The sequence below is a fragment of the Puma concolor genome, chromosome C2, assembly GCF_028749965.1.
Source record: "Puma concolor isolate L17-30 chromosome C2, mPumCon1.1.hap2, whole genome shotgun sequence".
In the NCBI taxonomy this organism is placed as follows: domain Eukaryota; kingdom Metazoa; phylum Chordata; class Mammalia; order Carnivora; family Felidae; genus Puma; species Puma concolor.
This window is the reverse complement of record NC_141675.1, coordinates 5,741,010-5,757,390: the sequence shown is the minus strand read 5'-3', so window position 1 is coordinate 5,757,390 and position 16,381 is coordinate 5,741,010. Positions and strand designations below refer to the sequence as shown.

At 48.3% G+C, this 16,381-nt stretch overlaps 1 protein-coding gene across 2 annotated transcripts in view; it reads right to left on the bottom strand.

Annotated features, from left to right (window-relative positions):
- ITGA9 (integrin subunit alpha 9) overlaps window positions 1-16,381 on the bottom strand; it is a 344,865-nt gene that overhangs the window by 140,960 nt on the left and 187,524 nt on the right. For both annotated transcript variants that reach the window (XM_086720437.1, XM_086720438.1), the window contains exon 17: window positions 13,920-13,996. In XM_086720437.1, the coding sequence (XP_086576563.1) occupies window positions 13,920-13,996 (77 nt within the window). The remainder of the gene's footprint in view (window positions 1-13,919; window positions 13,997-16,381) is intronic.

Here is a 16,381-nt window from a genome sequence, read left to right as displayed (position 1 = left end):
CTTTCCCCGAGATGGTCATTCTCATGTGACAGCACTCCGGATAAGGAAATCCGGAAGTACAGCAAGGGACTACAAAGGACTCAATCCTCATGCCATGTTCCAGCATCAGCTCTGAAATTCCTCTTTCCTACAGGGATAGGAAATCATTTTGTCTTGCTGGCTTACTTTAGTCAGTGACTGCCTATTACTTAGTTTTCCTGGAGATCTCATTGATAAGTTATTTAGAATTCAAATACCAATTTTCACTGCTGTGAAAAATCACTACAGTTTCCGGATTTATAAGGTTCTAGCTATTAAGGCAAATATTCAGGAATTTATTTTACCTAACCAAGAGCACCAAAAAAAAAAAAAAAAAAAAAAAAAAAAAAAAGCTGCTTCTCTGGGTAAAAATATTTTTTGCAAAAAAATAAAAAAACAAAAAATCACCAAGAACCATCCAAAAAGTATACTGTATCCAAAAGGCACAATTCTAAATATGGCTAATAAACCAAATCTAACCTTGCATTACATTTTCATATACTCTAGAATGCTAGGAGTTGTTACCTCTGCCTGATTATTAGTCTTATCCTGTGGTGACCCCAGAGCTGGCCCCACGGAAACCCAGGCCTCCAGCCACCTCCTGTGGTTTACGGCCTCGTACCTGAACCACCTGCTCCAACCCGTCTGATGCTCCTCATGCCGGCTTGCTCAAGACCCTCTCATTTCACAGCCTGTGACGCATTTTGCTTTAAAACTCCGCGCCACATCTGGGAGCAGCCTGCTGCTCAGATGTCCGTGCCCTACCCCTGCCACCACTCAGCCCCTCCTCCAGCTGTCCTGCCTTTGGTCCCCCTGGACACACACCACAGGCTTCAGCTGACTCCCTTGGCTGATGTGCTCACACGGCTTGTCCCAGACCCCTACCAGGGCCTGTCTGGACACGTGTCTGCTTCCATACACACTTCAAAAATATATAAACGGCAACCGTCTACCTTCATGTCTCCTTTGGTTTTCAATCCGTAACTTTAAGTAGCTTTAACAGTCATGTTGTTTATACTCTCAAATGCTGCCTCAACCCGATAATGCTATCCTTAAGCAGAAGGCACTGGATGGTTGGATGTAGGTTTTAAACTTCTCCAAAAATGGGTTATCACGCCATATAGTTTGAGACGTGCCTCACATCTCACCAGGCTTTATAAATCCCTTCTAATCATGCAAAACAGATCCATATGGTTATTAGCTCCGGAGAGAGATCATGAGGCACCTCGGGAAGGCACGTCAATTAAAGTTCACAGGGGGTCACCAAAATGATTCCTGGGACTGAGTTTCTGGTTTGAAAACCACTTATATGAAGCCAGAAACACCTCTGTCTCCCTCAAATGTACCCACCCGGGCCAGTTTTATGCTCATAAAGTGAGAAAAAAGCATATACTAACGTGATGTGAACCAAAATAGTGGTTTCCCTAGCAGCATTCAGATAACGAACATAAATTCAGATAATGAACGGTATTTAAAAAAAAAAATAGCATGCCTATATCCTCACTGACTTTGCTAGCATCAATGTGGCCCCAGATCTGGCTCATTTAAGAACTCAGGTAGCGGTAGAATCAGCATTTGCTTTAATGGTGGTTCTTGCTCCAAGAAGGCAAACATGAGAAGCCAGAGGGTCCGCCCTCCCCCGGCCCCATCTGTCTAACTGTGAAAAGAACTGCTAGTTCTCAGCTCACAGAGGAATTCAAATCCTCATCAGCCTTTACTTTAGTAGTTTCTGGAATCACTAAATCTTAGGACATCTGGAACAAATCAGGTCCACTCACTGTAACAACTGGATTAAGGACAAAGAATACTCGGGTGGGTGGGGGGAGGGTGCAAAGGAATTCCCCAAATCTGCAGGCTGCTCAGAGGTCTGATGTCATAAGACAGGATGGCGGGCAGCGAAGTAGGACCCGACCGGGCAATGGCACGGTGCCACCCTCTACCCCACATACGCCGTTTCTTCAACCTGACCGCCACATACTCAGAATGTAAGAAGCTAATGCGTATTTCACGGAAGCTGGCAGGCCAGATAACTCAAGAGAACCCAAGTCAGCAGGGCCACTGTGGTCCCTTGACAAGTAAGTCTGTCGTGGCTGTAATTTCTCCTTGCTTCGAGCCCAAGAAGCAAATGGGAGACATAAATGGTCACAGACAATAAAACGTGTTGACATTACAAGCCTCCCTGGATTCGGAACCGTTCTTCCTGTGAGGTGAGCAGCCATAGGAACAAGGAGAAAACAGCTCTGCCCACCTGAGTCCTCCTGCCCACCTGGATCTCCCTGAAGCTAGAAACAAGAATACACATAGCAGATTCAGCACGTCCAACAACCACGAATGTGCCCCTCTGTCCACAACGTAGCTGCCACGTTCACCCCAAGCTCAGTTTCTCTGCTGTGGGCCTGAGGCACTAGTTTCCTTGAGCTCATCAAAGGTCTGACGGGACGTTACCTGTGCCTTTAATAACCCAAGAACAAGGAATGGATGTTTACGACAATAGCTTTCTGATGAAGTCCCCGTTGTGAGTATTACACTAAAAATCTCTCTACTCCAGTGGGCAAGGCAAAAATATTTGCTTCTCTAGTATGTATCTTTTCCTCTAATCAGGAAAAACTTCTGAACCGGGGTTTTTATGGCACCAGATGCTCTTGGTGGTCTACTGAAATGAATGGTCCCCTTATCAAAGTAATGTTTTAAAAATGCATAAAATGAAAAATCAGATTACAAAGAAACCAATCATACAAAAATATGATAATTATATTTTAAGATGTGTGGTTTAGCAATATGTGTTTTGTTTTGTTTTAACAACATTAAGTAATAAGATTTGGCGGTGGGTCTAGTAACCACCGTAACCTTGAAGTAGGGGTGACGGTAAGTGATATTTTGAAATATCTTCGACATTGTAAGTTGATAGGAAAACATCAGTGATTTCTATGTGTGACAGTCACAGGTCCTGCTAGTATTCCTATGCTTTGGGGTCTATGTTCATAATCGAATAAAATGCTGCATTTCAGCTTGGAGCTAGTGAAAATAAAGATCTGATTGTTTTCCTCTTCAAGTTCACAGACCCCACGGACTCTATGCACAGGTCACTAAGGGGATGTGAACCCAGGCTAGAGCCTCTGTCCTGTGGGCAGGTGGGGGGGGGGGACTGGTTTAATGATGGGAAGGAGAGGCCACACTGGGGGAGTGAGGAGAGACAAGAACGACATTTTTGAAGGATGGACAATAAGACATTTGCGGCTGCTGTGGATTTCTTTCACCTCAATTCCACTGTCCCTGGACTAACAATGAACCTGGGGAGGCTGGCGGGGAGGTCCACAAGTGAGAACCTTCTCCTTGGCTTAGAAGGTTAAATTGTTTGTGTTTTTCCACACTGGGCGGGGACAAAAGGAAACGCTTTAAAAATTGTCTTTCAGTTTTCTTCTTGAAGAAACACAACCGTTGCCAGAAGTAATGGCATTCACGTCTTGTTCAAATTTCATTATCACAGGAAACATTCTAAAAGAGAGCCCAGTGCTCCCGGCGAGGAAGGCTGATTTATTCCATCTGAGTATCATGTGTTCCCTCATGTACTGAGGACTCTAACTGCTTTCCGTTTCTACCACTCAGGACATTTTGCAGTGAAAACCATTTCTCACAGGGGTACCCCTCTCCTGTTATCCCTTGTGTCTGCACAGTCCTCCTTCTTTAAAAATTATTTTTTAAATGTTTATTTATTTTTGAGACACACACACACACACACACACACACACACACACACACACACACACAGTGTGAGTAGAGGAGAGGCAGAGAGAGAGAGATACAGAATTTGAAGCAGGCTCCAGGCTCTGAGCCGTCAGCACAGAGCCCGATGCGGGGCTTTGAACTCACACACTGCGAGATCATGACCTGAGCCACCCAGGCACCCCTGCATAACCCTCTTTAAAAAAAAAAAAAAAGTCCCAGGGACAAAGCAACCAGAAGTAATCCTAAAGACACAGAATCCCACTCACCCCCTGAAGTGACCTCCTACACGTCACTCCACAGGCCTGGTTTTTAAAAATCCCTAAAACCTCTCCAATTCTGAGAGGGCAGGTGAAAAGTCCATTGGCAACTATTTCCCCCCACTGATACCTGACAAACACATTAGATTTAGTTTCCTCCTGAAACTCACAGTCTTAAAGAAAGAGATCTAAGAATGGACAAATAAAACCTGAGGTCTGAGTGCTACAGCCTGTCAGGTGGGTTTCTCTGGAAGCAGTCTCTCCCGGGGATTCAGGCAGTTCTATCAAGGGATGCCCTGAGGGGCAAGGGGCCATGGAAGGAGGACAGGCGGGGAAGGAGCTGAGCAGGACTCTGGTCTTGGGCAGGGTCTAGCCTTGGCCTGGTTCACATGGGGCACAAGGTACAGCATGGAATTAGCTGCACTTGAGATGGGGAGGCTGGCTGTTTTTACCCCAAATGAGTCCATCACTGGCTGAGAGCTGCCCCGGGGTGGGTATAACCTCCCAGGCAGGGCGACTGCTGTGAGAAAGGGCCATTCTCCAGACCAGAGGCGGGGCAGCTGGGAGCTCTTAGCAGCCAGCACTTACGGCAGCTGCACAGTAAAAGGGACCCGGGGGTGGCCCCAACAGCAGCCACGTAGCCTCATCACGTCTGGGTCAAGATCACCCAGCATGGAGTCAGAGGAGCAGGATCACGGAATCCAGAAGTCCTTGACACAGCATCTCCCTTCGCAGGGCAATCGCAAGGATCCGTGACTTCCGGGCAGGACATGCGACGCCCAAGCTTGTCACCTTTGGCTCTGGGGGAGGAGCCAGTAGCCGCAGGGGACAAAGCAAAAGGATGGTCCCTCCTCAGCTGCAGTTGTCTGTGGTTCTTCCTCTGTGGAGAGCAGCAAGGCCAATTTCTGATTTGCCAGGGGCCACATCAGATGGCTCAGAACAAACTGGGGAAAGATGCTACCAAGGGTGTGTGTACCAAGGCAACAAGAAAAGTATGTGCGGGGGGCGGGAGGGACATTTACCTGTGGCAAGAGACCACAGACCCAGTCGCAGGACACACTGCAAAAGTCCTAGCACAGAAATAGCAGGTGACTCCCTGTCTGCTCTCGGCTTGAGAAGCAAAGGATCTAGCTGCCACCTTCTCTTCGCTGCTCCTTTTCGTGGCTTAAATGTCCACGGAGAAGGAAAGTAACAGCCATATCACTTGGACCCTGTGGGAAAGATGCTTCCACATAAAACCTCCGACGGTTGGCTGTATTTGAAAGCCAAGGAAAATGCTACCAAATAAAATTTTATTAGGTACACCTGTGACGTAGACCCAGCCTCCCCAGGTCGCTCAGGAGGGAGGTGGGCTATGTGCAAGCCCTTTCCCAGCAGCATCTGTGGTTGCCATGGTCACCCACAAGCCTGCCTTCAGCAGGATCCGTAAGCTCCTTTCTGGATTCCCCAACCTCTCAGCATCCAGATGGAAAATCCCCATGTGTGCTCAGCTGGGGGAGGGCTGTCCCTGAAATCTAGTGTTTGTTGGGATAGATTTCTGCTGCTCTTGGGTGGGGGGAGGGAGGCGGGGTAGGTGGTGCTGAACACGAAGTGACCTCCCCTCCATGTTTTCAATCTGCCTAACAAGGGAACACGGTCAGTTCCTCAGGTGGTGACCCTGAGTTCACCTTCTCAAAGAATCAGTGACCCACTGTCCGCAACCTCACGCTGAGGCTGGTAGGCCATTTAGGAAACTACAAATCAGGTCCTCCCTGAGATAGGAAGGAAGTTCCTCAAGTCATTTCCACTTGGTTAGCGTTTGCGACACAGTGGGCGTGAAAGCGAGGCCAGGTTCCCCAAGCTGCCGTGGCTACTTAAAGACAGAGGCCATGGGTCTAATGGCTAGGACGCTAGACTGGGACTCAGGAACCTACCAGCAGGTGTTTTTCCTGCCACTGCCATTTAACTTTCTTTTTGACCTCAGGTAAGTGACTCAAATTCCTACCGGCTTCCTGTTCTACACCTGAAACCCTATGGTTCCAAGTACGTCCATGAAAGCCACCAACCACGAAGGACCTGTGAGCTGGGCTTGTTTCTGCCCTGCCTGAGTCACTTTAATGGGGACGGCATCTCAGAGCCACAGGGTGATCTTCTGTGCTCATCCCCAGACTGGGCTGGAGTCAGGGCTCCAAAGAAACACTTAGTCCAGTTCCACTCAGGTCCCTCCCAGGATGATGGAGGGGCCAGAGGTCTTATCCTCTGCCACTCGGATGTGCCATGGACACACCCTTACCTGTCTTTCCTGCTGTCCTCAGGAAAATGGGAACAAAGCTCCTATCCTTGTGCCTGGCTCTTGGGTTTGCTCTAAAACCAAATGCTCTTCAACATATGGGCGATACTTGCTTCTGTTTGCAAGAGAAGAGACAAAGGAATAGAATACAGACAAACGCAATAGGAAAGAAAGTTACCATAGTAATGGAGAATGTTGGGTATTTGGCAAAACATGGAAAGAAAGCATTCTCGGGAAGTTGAAGGGAAGGAGCCTGGGGGGTCAAAGGTGGTAGAGCACTCCTGCTAGAAATTCCAGAATAAATTCATTAACTGAGATTCTTTGAGAAAGTGGACATGGACATAATCCACACACCTACTGCCCCCCTCAGACTGTTCCAAATGCCCTTGCTGACTTCCAGCTGCCAGTGTTTGCATCTTTGTATCCAAGGGTCTTTTTCTAGAGCCGGACAAGGCTGCTGCCTGCCACAGGTTGGGAGTGCTGGGGAATTAACTGTCCCTACCTTCCCAACCCGAGAGCAGCCCTCAACCAATGACCGTGAGTCAAACACCCCAGTCCCTTCACCCCTCTGCTGCAGTGACTGTGGGGTGAGTGTTCTCCACCTTTCCTTCACATGTCCTTGCAGGATGAAGCTACTATCCACAGTGGTAGTCGGGTATGACGAACTGACTGATGGCCTCTGTTCACATCCTTTGTCATGTGACATTGCAGCCCCTCCCATCAGGAAGTCAAGTTTATGTCCCCATCCCTCAAATCCCGTTGGCCCTTTGGCTTCGCTTTGGCCTACAGAATGTGGCCACGAAACTAGACCTCACGAGTCTTTGTGCGTCGCTGTTCTAGATTTCAAACCCCTGCCACACAGTAAGAATAGGCCTTGGCTAGCCTGCTAGAGGATGATAAACCTTGTGGAGGCCAATGGCGGAACCCCAGTCAACAATAAGCCAACTGCAAGCAGAGGCAACTAGCCAATCTAACCTTGGCTGCAGATCCATGAGGGAGCCCAGGAGACCCCCAGGCCCAAACGGCTGAGCCCAGCCTAAAGAGCCGACCCACAGAATCAGGAGATAAATAAACGGCAGTTGTTCCAAGGCATGAAGTTTTGGCACTGTTTGTTACACAGCAGTAAGTAACTGGTACATTGGTGTTGTACTGTGATACAGTGAATCTTCCCTATTTGTTTCCACCAAGCCCGGCATATCCACAGCGAGTGCTCTATTATTATTTGTCACATGAATGAACACACTAGCACTGTGTCACCTCCTGTCAGGTGAGTAGAAGCTATCTACCCTGGATCGATAGTGCATCTTTCAGTCTCCCTTCCAGTGTGCGAATGTCTCTTTGCTTGCCTGACTCTGCTGATTACCTTCCCAGGGGCCTAAATCCTACCCTCTGCTTAGGTAACTCCTACCGAAGGACCACCCACATGTCCATTCAGCCTTGCTGTGTTCCTGAAATGTGGGAGACACGCCTGCTGCCCTCCATTAGGGAACCCACATCAGAGCAAAAGCAAACTCATTCTGAGAGAGGGCAGTAAAGATGAGCAGTCCTTTGACTCATTCAAAAACTCCTCTTCATTGGAGCATTTCATTTTTCTTTCAAGAATACACCCTTGAAAAAAAAAAAAACCATCCCTGTTTCCAGAGACTCCAGAAACAGCCATTGCAAAAGCCAGCTGCTCCCAATTAACAAACTTCTTTTGCATCCCCCCACCTCCCCCAGATCTGGGACAGACGGCGAAGAGAAAAGAAACAGTAAATCACATGGTTGATATTCTGGCAAAGGGCACACGTTTTCCGTGTTTCTGACCAGCCTCCAATCATGTTCTTTCGTAAAATAACAACAACAACAACAACGATGATGATGTTATGATGATAATGACTGAGGAAACTGCTCACGTGACAGCCACGAGCTCATGGTCAAATCCGAGGCCTGCCAAGGAGAGGAAAATCCAACCTATGTGGATTAAGGATGGGTGACTCAGTGCAGAGACCACCACTGACCCAGCAGGACGGGCAGTGGACGTCTCCAGGGAGAAGAGCTGTTGAACGGAGCTCCACATGTCCGACGTGAGGAAGCATGAGCGGGGAACAGACGGAAGCCATCTTGAAAATGGCTTCTTTAACCCCTCCACCTCCTTTCTGAATGGAACTTCTCACACAGAGGATGACTCTCTCCCCAAGGTCCCCAGCCATGGTACTTCTGGTCCAGAGCCAGTGGTATCAGACCCCAACAGCAAACAGTAGACATTCCCAGCCTCAACGACTTGAGCCAGTAACCCAGCTTTCCTGAGCATCTGTATCCTCCCCACTAAAAAGAGTGTAATAGTATTTATTTACTTCTCAGTGTCATGGAGAGGACTAAATGAAACAATAATGCTAACTCTCATTTAGTCAGTGCTTATTATATGCCACGCACTTCTGGAAGTACTTAAATATGTTTTAAGTCATTAAACACTTAAAATAACTTGTTAAGGTATTGCTATTATTTCTCCCATTTCATAGATGAGGGCACAGGTGCAGAGACGTTAAGCAACTTGCTCAAGGTTGCACGGCTGGTAAGACACTACGGTGTGCTTAATGTATACCAAATACTCTCTAGAGGATCTGGTGCACGGCAGGTGTTCCAGAAACAGGGGTCTCTTCCCCTTTATCAAACAAGACTTGACTTCTACTACCTGCGGTGCCATGGATGATTCTGGCCACTTTGCTACTTTTGAGAAGAATAATTTGTTTCAAGTTCTAAACAGCTCTCTGCGTGCCGCGATCCTCCTCTTGAAGCCTGATTTTTCATGGATGCAGTGGTCTCCCCGCCAAGGATTCTGGGAAATGCTCCTGACCCCCCACCCCCACTGTGGTAATAGCATCGCTAAGGCTACAAACATTGGACCATTAAATGTGGCCACTAGATGGTTCTTCTAACTTCGTAAATATTTCACTGTGTCTCTTCAGTTCCCTTAAGAGTTCTTTCATTATTCCAGTTGGCGAGCCAGAAGGCACTGAAATGTTCCACTGGTCTCCTATGGGATGCATCCGGATAGACAGATAGATCAACTGCCATAGTCTATATTTCTTTTTCTTTATCTTAATCACACGTGATATAGTCTTAGGTACTGTAAGTATTCAGACAGACAAAACAAAACAGTTGCATCATTTTACAAATGGAGTTTTCAGTTCTGTTTCATAGAAACGATCTAAACAGCTTCATCCCTCTTCCTGGACGTTTTGGAAATGGCATGTTTTGGAAATAGGCTCAAGACCATTAAAGACTGTGAACTCTAATTAAAGAGTTTGATTGCTTTAAGAGACAACAGGCCTGCCAGAATTCATGCTCTCCGGAGAGAAAAATAAAAACATCATGAGTCCCCGTCACAGATAGCATTTCCTGGCTTGATCCCCGGCCACTCTGGGGGACCCAATCATTCCCAGATGTCTTTCCCTCCATCCTCTCCAGACAAAGCCTCCTCAGTCCGGTGGGTACTTGGCTGCTTCCAGCCACAACACCTTGTCTACACCCTCCGCCCAGTCATTGGAAGGATCTTTCTCGGTTACCACTTGGCTTCAGCTTCTCAGTACAGTGGGTCACAGCGAACACAAGAGCCAGGTTCTAGAGACGCTATGAAATGCAAAAATCATGTCCAAGTTGCCCTTTTGAAATAGTTGGGGAGACACCATGGTCTGTGCCAGGGACTAAGAACTGAGATGGATGGCTGACTCAAAACCCAAGCTTTTGCTGAGTGGAAGAGAGGACAAAATGACCTATCCCACGTCAGTCTCTCTCAGTCTTGCCTCATCTCTCACTGTGTTCTCCTGACCCCCTCCTTCACTCCAGACACCTGCAGATCTCATGGGAATCAGCCCTCCACACTGCCATGCCTCTGCTCACATTTTCCCTCTGCCCAGGATGCCCGCATCCTCCTCCTCACTCCCTTCATTCCTCCCCTTGGAAGCTGCTCTCTGGTCCTACAATGACCCATCTGCCTCTCTTCGAGCACTGACCAGGTGGTGCCACCATCACCCAGCTGTCCTCTCCAACCCACACTGCGCATGTCAGGAGAGCAGGGCACGCACACTGTTCACTTCTGCAGCTTGGAGCCCAGTTCTTGACTTGAACCATGAAGGGGTGTGCAACCCACCTGAGGCAGAAATGATAACCAGAGCAGCTTGTTTCTGATTCTGGCCACCAAGCCTTTGTCAACCAAATTCAGACCTTGGCTTCCACCAGCAGTTTATGGACTGTGCCTTCTCTCACTTTGTGCCTGGCTCTACATGGAGGTCCAGGGAAATGCAAGGTAATTGGAACTACCATTTGGTTTTGTATCTTTCCCTATCCAATTACCAATTAATGTTTCTCTGATGACTCTTTTGGGGACAGCTATGGGCCCAAGATACAATGAAGGTTTAATGGGGGATCCAGACAAAAGGCTATTTTGAGAGACCAGGGGGCCTCCCGGGAAATAACGCATCCTAAGGAGAGGCTTAGACCTTTCATCCAAGGACACTGCTTCTGAGATTCAGAAAATCTCCCCACACAGTCTAGGTCACATGTCTGAGTTGAGGATGACGGAATTATAAGAAAGAGACACAGAATCCGAAGCAGGCTCCAGGCCCTGAGCTGTCAGCACAGACCCTGATGCGGGGCTCAAAGCCACAAACCGCAAGATCACGACTTAAGCCGAAGTCGGACGCTTAACCGACTGAGCCACCCAGGAGAGCTGCCTTCTTCTTTATGTGGTGGTACAGCAGATTGCCTTATGGGTCCCAATTTACCCCTCCCTATACTTATGCCCTTTGCTGTGTGACTTTGCAGTTCCTCTCACTAAAGGGGCACAGAATATGTTCCTTTCCCCTGACTTTGGGGTTGACCATATGACTTGCTGTGACCAACAGAATAAGGCTAAAGTGAGAGTACACCAGGTCTGAGCCTAGACCTTAGGGTTACTGCATGTTTCTGCTTGCCCTCTGAAGTGTCACCTTGCCACGAGAAGAATATGCCCAGGGTGGCCGACTGGCTCCAGCAGGACAACGAAGGACACGTGGAGCGGAGCTAAAGTGGATCACCCGAGCCTAGCAGAGATCAACCTCCCCTCCGTTCACCCCCACATGCACGGGCGAGTCAGTCAAGATCCAGCTGAATCTGACCCTCCACCGACCTGAAGATCCATGAGAATAAATGATTGCTGTTTTAAGCCCTTGAGTTTGGAGACACTTGGTTACGCAGCATTCTTCTGTGGCTGTAGCTAGCTGATGCATAGGGGGGCTGGGTCCTGGCCATCATACCCGTCATTCTCAAATGATCAATTAATGGGCTCACAGAGCAGAACTCATTCTGATCAACACCCCTGAGGGGCCAGGGAGGGGCAGTGGAGGCAGTTTTAAGCACAAGGTGTCTTATTGACCCTGAGCTTTGGGTTTTTATCTTAATACATGAAAAGTATAATTGAACAGAGATAGATTTGTCCATATCCATTAATGGGCAGCGAGAACATCAGGACTTCTGTAACCTAATATTTAACCTTGGAGCAAGTGACATTTTCCCACTGCTCAGGGTTTTCTGATCCAAAACAAATTTCCAACATTTACAGTCTGCCTCAAGACAAAACAAATTCATAGATTTTTGTTTCATGTTACTGTTTCCCTAAAACACTTTTTGGAAGACCTATTTAAAACTAAGAGTAATGACCTGATAATTTATGAACTTTCTGTAGAACTGGTTTCTCTTTCCAGAAAATTCTTCCTCATGTTAAAAAATTCCAATATCCATTTCATTCATTTGAAGTAATCTTCTAAGCTTGGCAAAACACATGCCATTTTAATGCACTATTCTTATCCTAAGTAAAAGTAATGTGAATTAACATTTAAGTGGTTTAGGGGAGTATTGTTGGGGGAGGGGAGGGTGTTACACCATCTTCTGCCCAATAAATGCAAACAAAAGAATCTTACTGTTACTTTCCTTTGATGACTAATAGATTATTTATCAACATAAGTAAGCATTCCACTGCCGTCACTGATAGACGAGGCACTGTTGGACTGAGGTTCAAGAGGGGATATTTCTTACATTTCACCCAAATGTAACTTTCACGGTTACAAATAGGGGACAGAGGCGCCTGCGTGGCTCAGTTAGTTAAGCGACTTCTGATTTTGGCTCAGGTCATGATCTCAGCCTGGTGAGATCAAGCCCCACGTTGGGCTGCACACTGGGTATGGAATCTGCTTGGGATTCTCTCTCTCCCTTTCTCTCTCTGTCCCTCCCTCACTCTTTCTCTCTCCGTCAAAAACAAAAACAAAAACAAAACCCAGGGACGCCTGGGTGGCTCGGTTGGTTGAGCATCTGACATTGGCTCAGGTCATGATCTCATGGTTCGTGGATTCAGGCCCCACCTCGGGCTCTGTACTGACAGCTCAGAGCCTGGAGCCTGCTTCGGATTCTCTGTCTCCTCTCTCTGCCCCTCTCCTGCTGGTGCTCTCTCTCTCTCTTTCTCTCTCAAAACTGAATAAACATTAAAGAAAATTAAAACAAAACCAAACCCAAAAAACAAAAAAACAACTAAGGGATATAGTATGATGTTTTAGAGAATAACTGTCACAAGTGATGACTCTGTGAGAAATGGTAACAGACGCCTGGAGAGACTTTCTGGCCCCCAGGCTAAAACAATCTTTCAGAAGAAACTGTCCCAAAAGGACACCGTTCTCTGAAATGTGGCCAGATGACTCAGGATCAGCACCTTCGTCGTACAAGAAATCTAAAATAAAAGGTTGGCAAAGAGGAAACAGAAGGCCTCTGTGTGGTCTACCCTTGCCTGGGGACCCACATATGGTGGGAAGAAAGCCTGAAACAATATGGACTGTTTACTTGAGTCAGGACAGCCTGCCCCTCTCCTTCACCCCCTTCCTCCATAGAACCTTTACCTGTTGTTAAAGCAAATGCCACTGTTAAGTGCCGGGTGGCGGGGGGGGGGGGGGGGGGGGGGGGGGAGTTTTTTTCTTTTTTTTTTTTTTAAAGAATCTTTATATAACAGTAAGTCGAATTACAGGAACTGTCCCAATTAAATACTGGCAGTTTCTTCTGGTTCAACCTAACACAACGAGTCAACAAAAAATAGCTCCTCCTTGGGGCGCCTGGGTGGCTCAGTCGGTTAAGCGTCCGACTTCGGCTCAGGTTGTGTTCTCGCGGTTCGTGGGTTCAAGCCCCGCTTCGGGCTCTGTGCTGACAGCTCAGAGCCTGGAGCCTGTTTCCGATTCTGTGTCTCCCTCTGTCTCTCTCTGCCCCTCCCCCGTTCATGCTCTGTCTCTCTCTGTCTCAAAAATAAATCAACGTTAAAAAAAAATTTTTTTTAAATAAAAATAAAAAAATAAAAAAATAGCTCCTCCCTTCCCCCCACGTCACACAGATCCAGGAATGAGAAACATGGGCTACATTGGGAGGTATGTGGAATTGTAAAGAAAACAAAAAGCGAATCATCCCATCCGTATGACAGCTATTGTGAAAATGCTCGCAGAACATACACTCTTTTAAGCTGTAAGACGCCCTTGTCACCCACCAACTCTAGTGACCCTCTTCGGTGGGGAAATGGGCACATTCCGGCTTTGGGCCTGGAGGCAAGACACTCTGGAAGCTCTCAGAATGAGGTCGTGGGAGGAGCCCCGGGTTACCTGGAGAGCAACAGCTGGCCCCGAAGCTGCAGGTCTGTGGCACAATCCTCTGAACGGCAATTCCTTTCGAAGACGGTCTGGGGGGAGATAGAACAGGAAGGACAGGATTTAACGGCAAAGGAGTACACACCAGCCAACCGCGTCCTTCTAGATGGGCGGGAACTCTTCCCGGGGAACCGGCACCCACGCCCTCCCCTCCCACGGAGCCAGGCTCCAAGAAAGCCCAGTCGGCGGTGGCCTTGACTGGGGAGCGCGTTCCTTATCTGATTCACTTCTCAGTGTGGGGAGATGCTTCTTCGGGTGGTTGCCTCAACACGGGTACATGGCAGGTGTCCTTTCCACCTGTGAGAAGATCTTTAAATGCTCTCAGACGTGAGTTTGTAAGAGTCCGGTCGTGTAAAGAATTCTTCGACGACAGCGGGGTCATTGTCTTCTGTCCGCTGTCTTGGGAAGTGGGGAGGCAGAAAATCTCTGCTTGACGTGGGTTCCGCCTGAGCGATGGGATTTTATCATCTTAGTTTCAAAGAGAAAAGTCAAAGGCAATGACGCCATTAGGCTGAGGGCAGCACACCGGGGCGGAAGGGACCCTTTCCCGTGTCTCGGGGGTGGGGAGGCAGCCTCTAACCCACAGTGGGCCTCGATGGCCAAAGCCCCACCCAGTGCTGGGGCCTAACGCTCGGTGTGTCCAGAGGGCCTGCGCTGTGTTCGGGGCTGGGCCTACCCGTGGGGGTTGGCAGGGGAATCGGGAGCGGCCCTTCAGGAGGAGTTACGGTTTTCCCCTACGGCCCACAAGCAGGCTTGCCGATGTCTCCCTCAGACTGCTCTCCAGCTCTTGTACGTGTCTCATCTACGGACAGCAGGTTCCCTGTGTTCCGGACTGACAGACGCTGCTCAGTATTGTTAAGCGGCTTTGATCACTGTTGGATTTTGGAGAGAAGAGCCTGTTGTCATTTTTTAGTTGTAAATCATTCACTGTTAAACCTCTCCTCTGTCACTGCTCGTGTCTGGGTTTTTCCCCACCACAGAAAACGGTTCCCGGTGATTTGCTCCCCTCCCACAGGGTACGTCCAGGCGGCTCTCGGAACGCCAGTGCGCACTCCGGTGAACTTGCTGGTCAGCGGAAAGTCTAGACCTACCAGACAGAGTAATTTTGCCCTATGGAAATTCATACTCCTGTGTCAAACTTCCAGAAGAATAAAGCGCCCCAGCCAACATTCCCTGCCTTGATTGTGGCGGGGGAGAAACTCACGGAAGGCTTGGGCAAAAAAGGAAATTCCCATGTTCTTTTGGACACTACTGGGGGCAGGGAGAGAGCCAGACTTCCAGGAGACTTCAATAGAAGACTGTTGAATAGAAGTGCTTTGTTTCCCATCTCAAGCAAGGAGAGAACAGGAGGAAGAGGATGTGGGCTACGTGGATATCTCAGGCAAGAGAAGCGGGCTCTCCAAGGGCAGGAATGAGGGAAAAGCACCAAACGTGACTTTACCATCAAGCTAACGAAACCGAAGCCTGAGGGTCTCTCGCTGTCAAGCCCTGACAGAGGCCTTTTACCTAACTTTTTCTTTCATAACTTCACATTTTTCTTCAAGAGGACTTTCCTCCCAATTGAATAAGCTTCAGGCCAGCTCTGCCCCTGCTGACAGGCTCCTCCTCTGCACGAGTCCGTCCAGTGTCACGGGGTCCCCAGTTGCTCCACCTGGTTCACCCGCCGTGTGTCCTCCCATCCCGCCAGGAGCAAGTCAATACCACGTCTCTGAGCCCCTTCCCCAGGAGCTCAGGCTCCCGCCGTCAGCTCTGGCAACTCTGGGCACTTTCTCCTGCTACTGGTCATCTCAGTCGTAACTCGTTGATTGGATCACTACATGTTTCCTGTTTATCTCCCCTGCTAAAATTATGCTCCTTGAAGACGGGGACTCTATTGGTCTTGTTCACCTCTGTGCCGGTCCCTAGAGCCTGGCAGGTGAAGTTGCTTCGTGCCACATGGAGGACCACACGGTGCTCTGAGAGATGGGGTGACCCCTGAAATGGGGAGCCTAAAGGTGGATGCCCCGATCTGGGTCAATGCTATTATACCTTCTGCTCTCTATTTCCTGTCACTGAAACTGGCTGAAGTCTTCCAGTGCTGCTAAATTTCCACCCAATAAAGACAAGAACTGAGTCTTCCATAAATAGATATGCATACACACGCAGGGGTATGTATACTTACGTACACACATAGACGTATACACACACGTTATGCAATCGCTTACACTCACCAGCTAAAATTAAGCACAACCTATACTGAGAAGATAAAGTACCAGCTTAGACATTAGCCAGGACTCAATTTCCACAGTCATAAAAGGAAAATAAGCCAAGGCTTTAGGCAAAGACCCTCCCAAGCTGGGGATGCACTTGTCTTAGAGGTAGAGCAGTAAAGACCGAGGGATCAAACACCTGCCTCACGCAGCAGGGAGGCTGAAGTG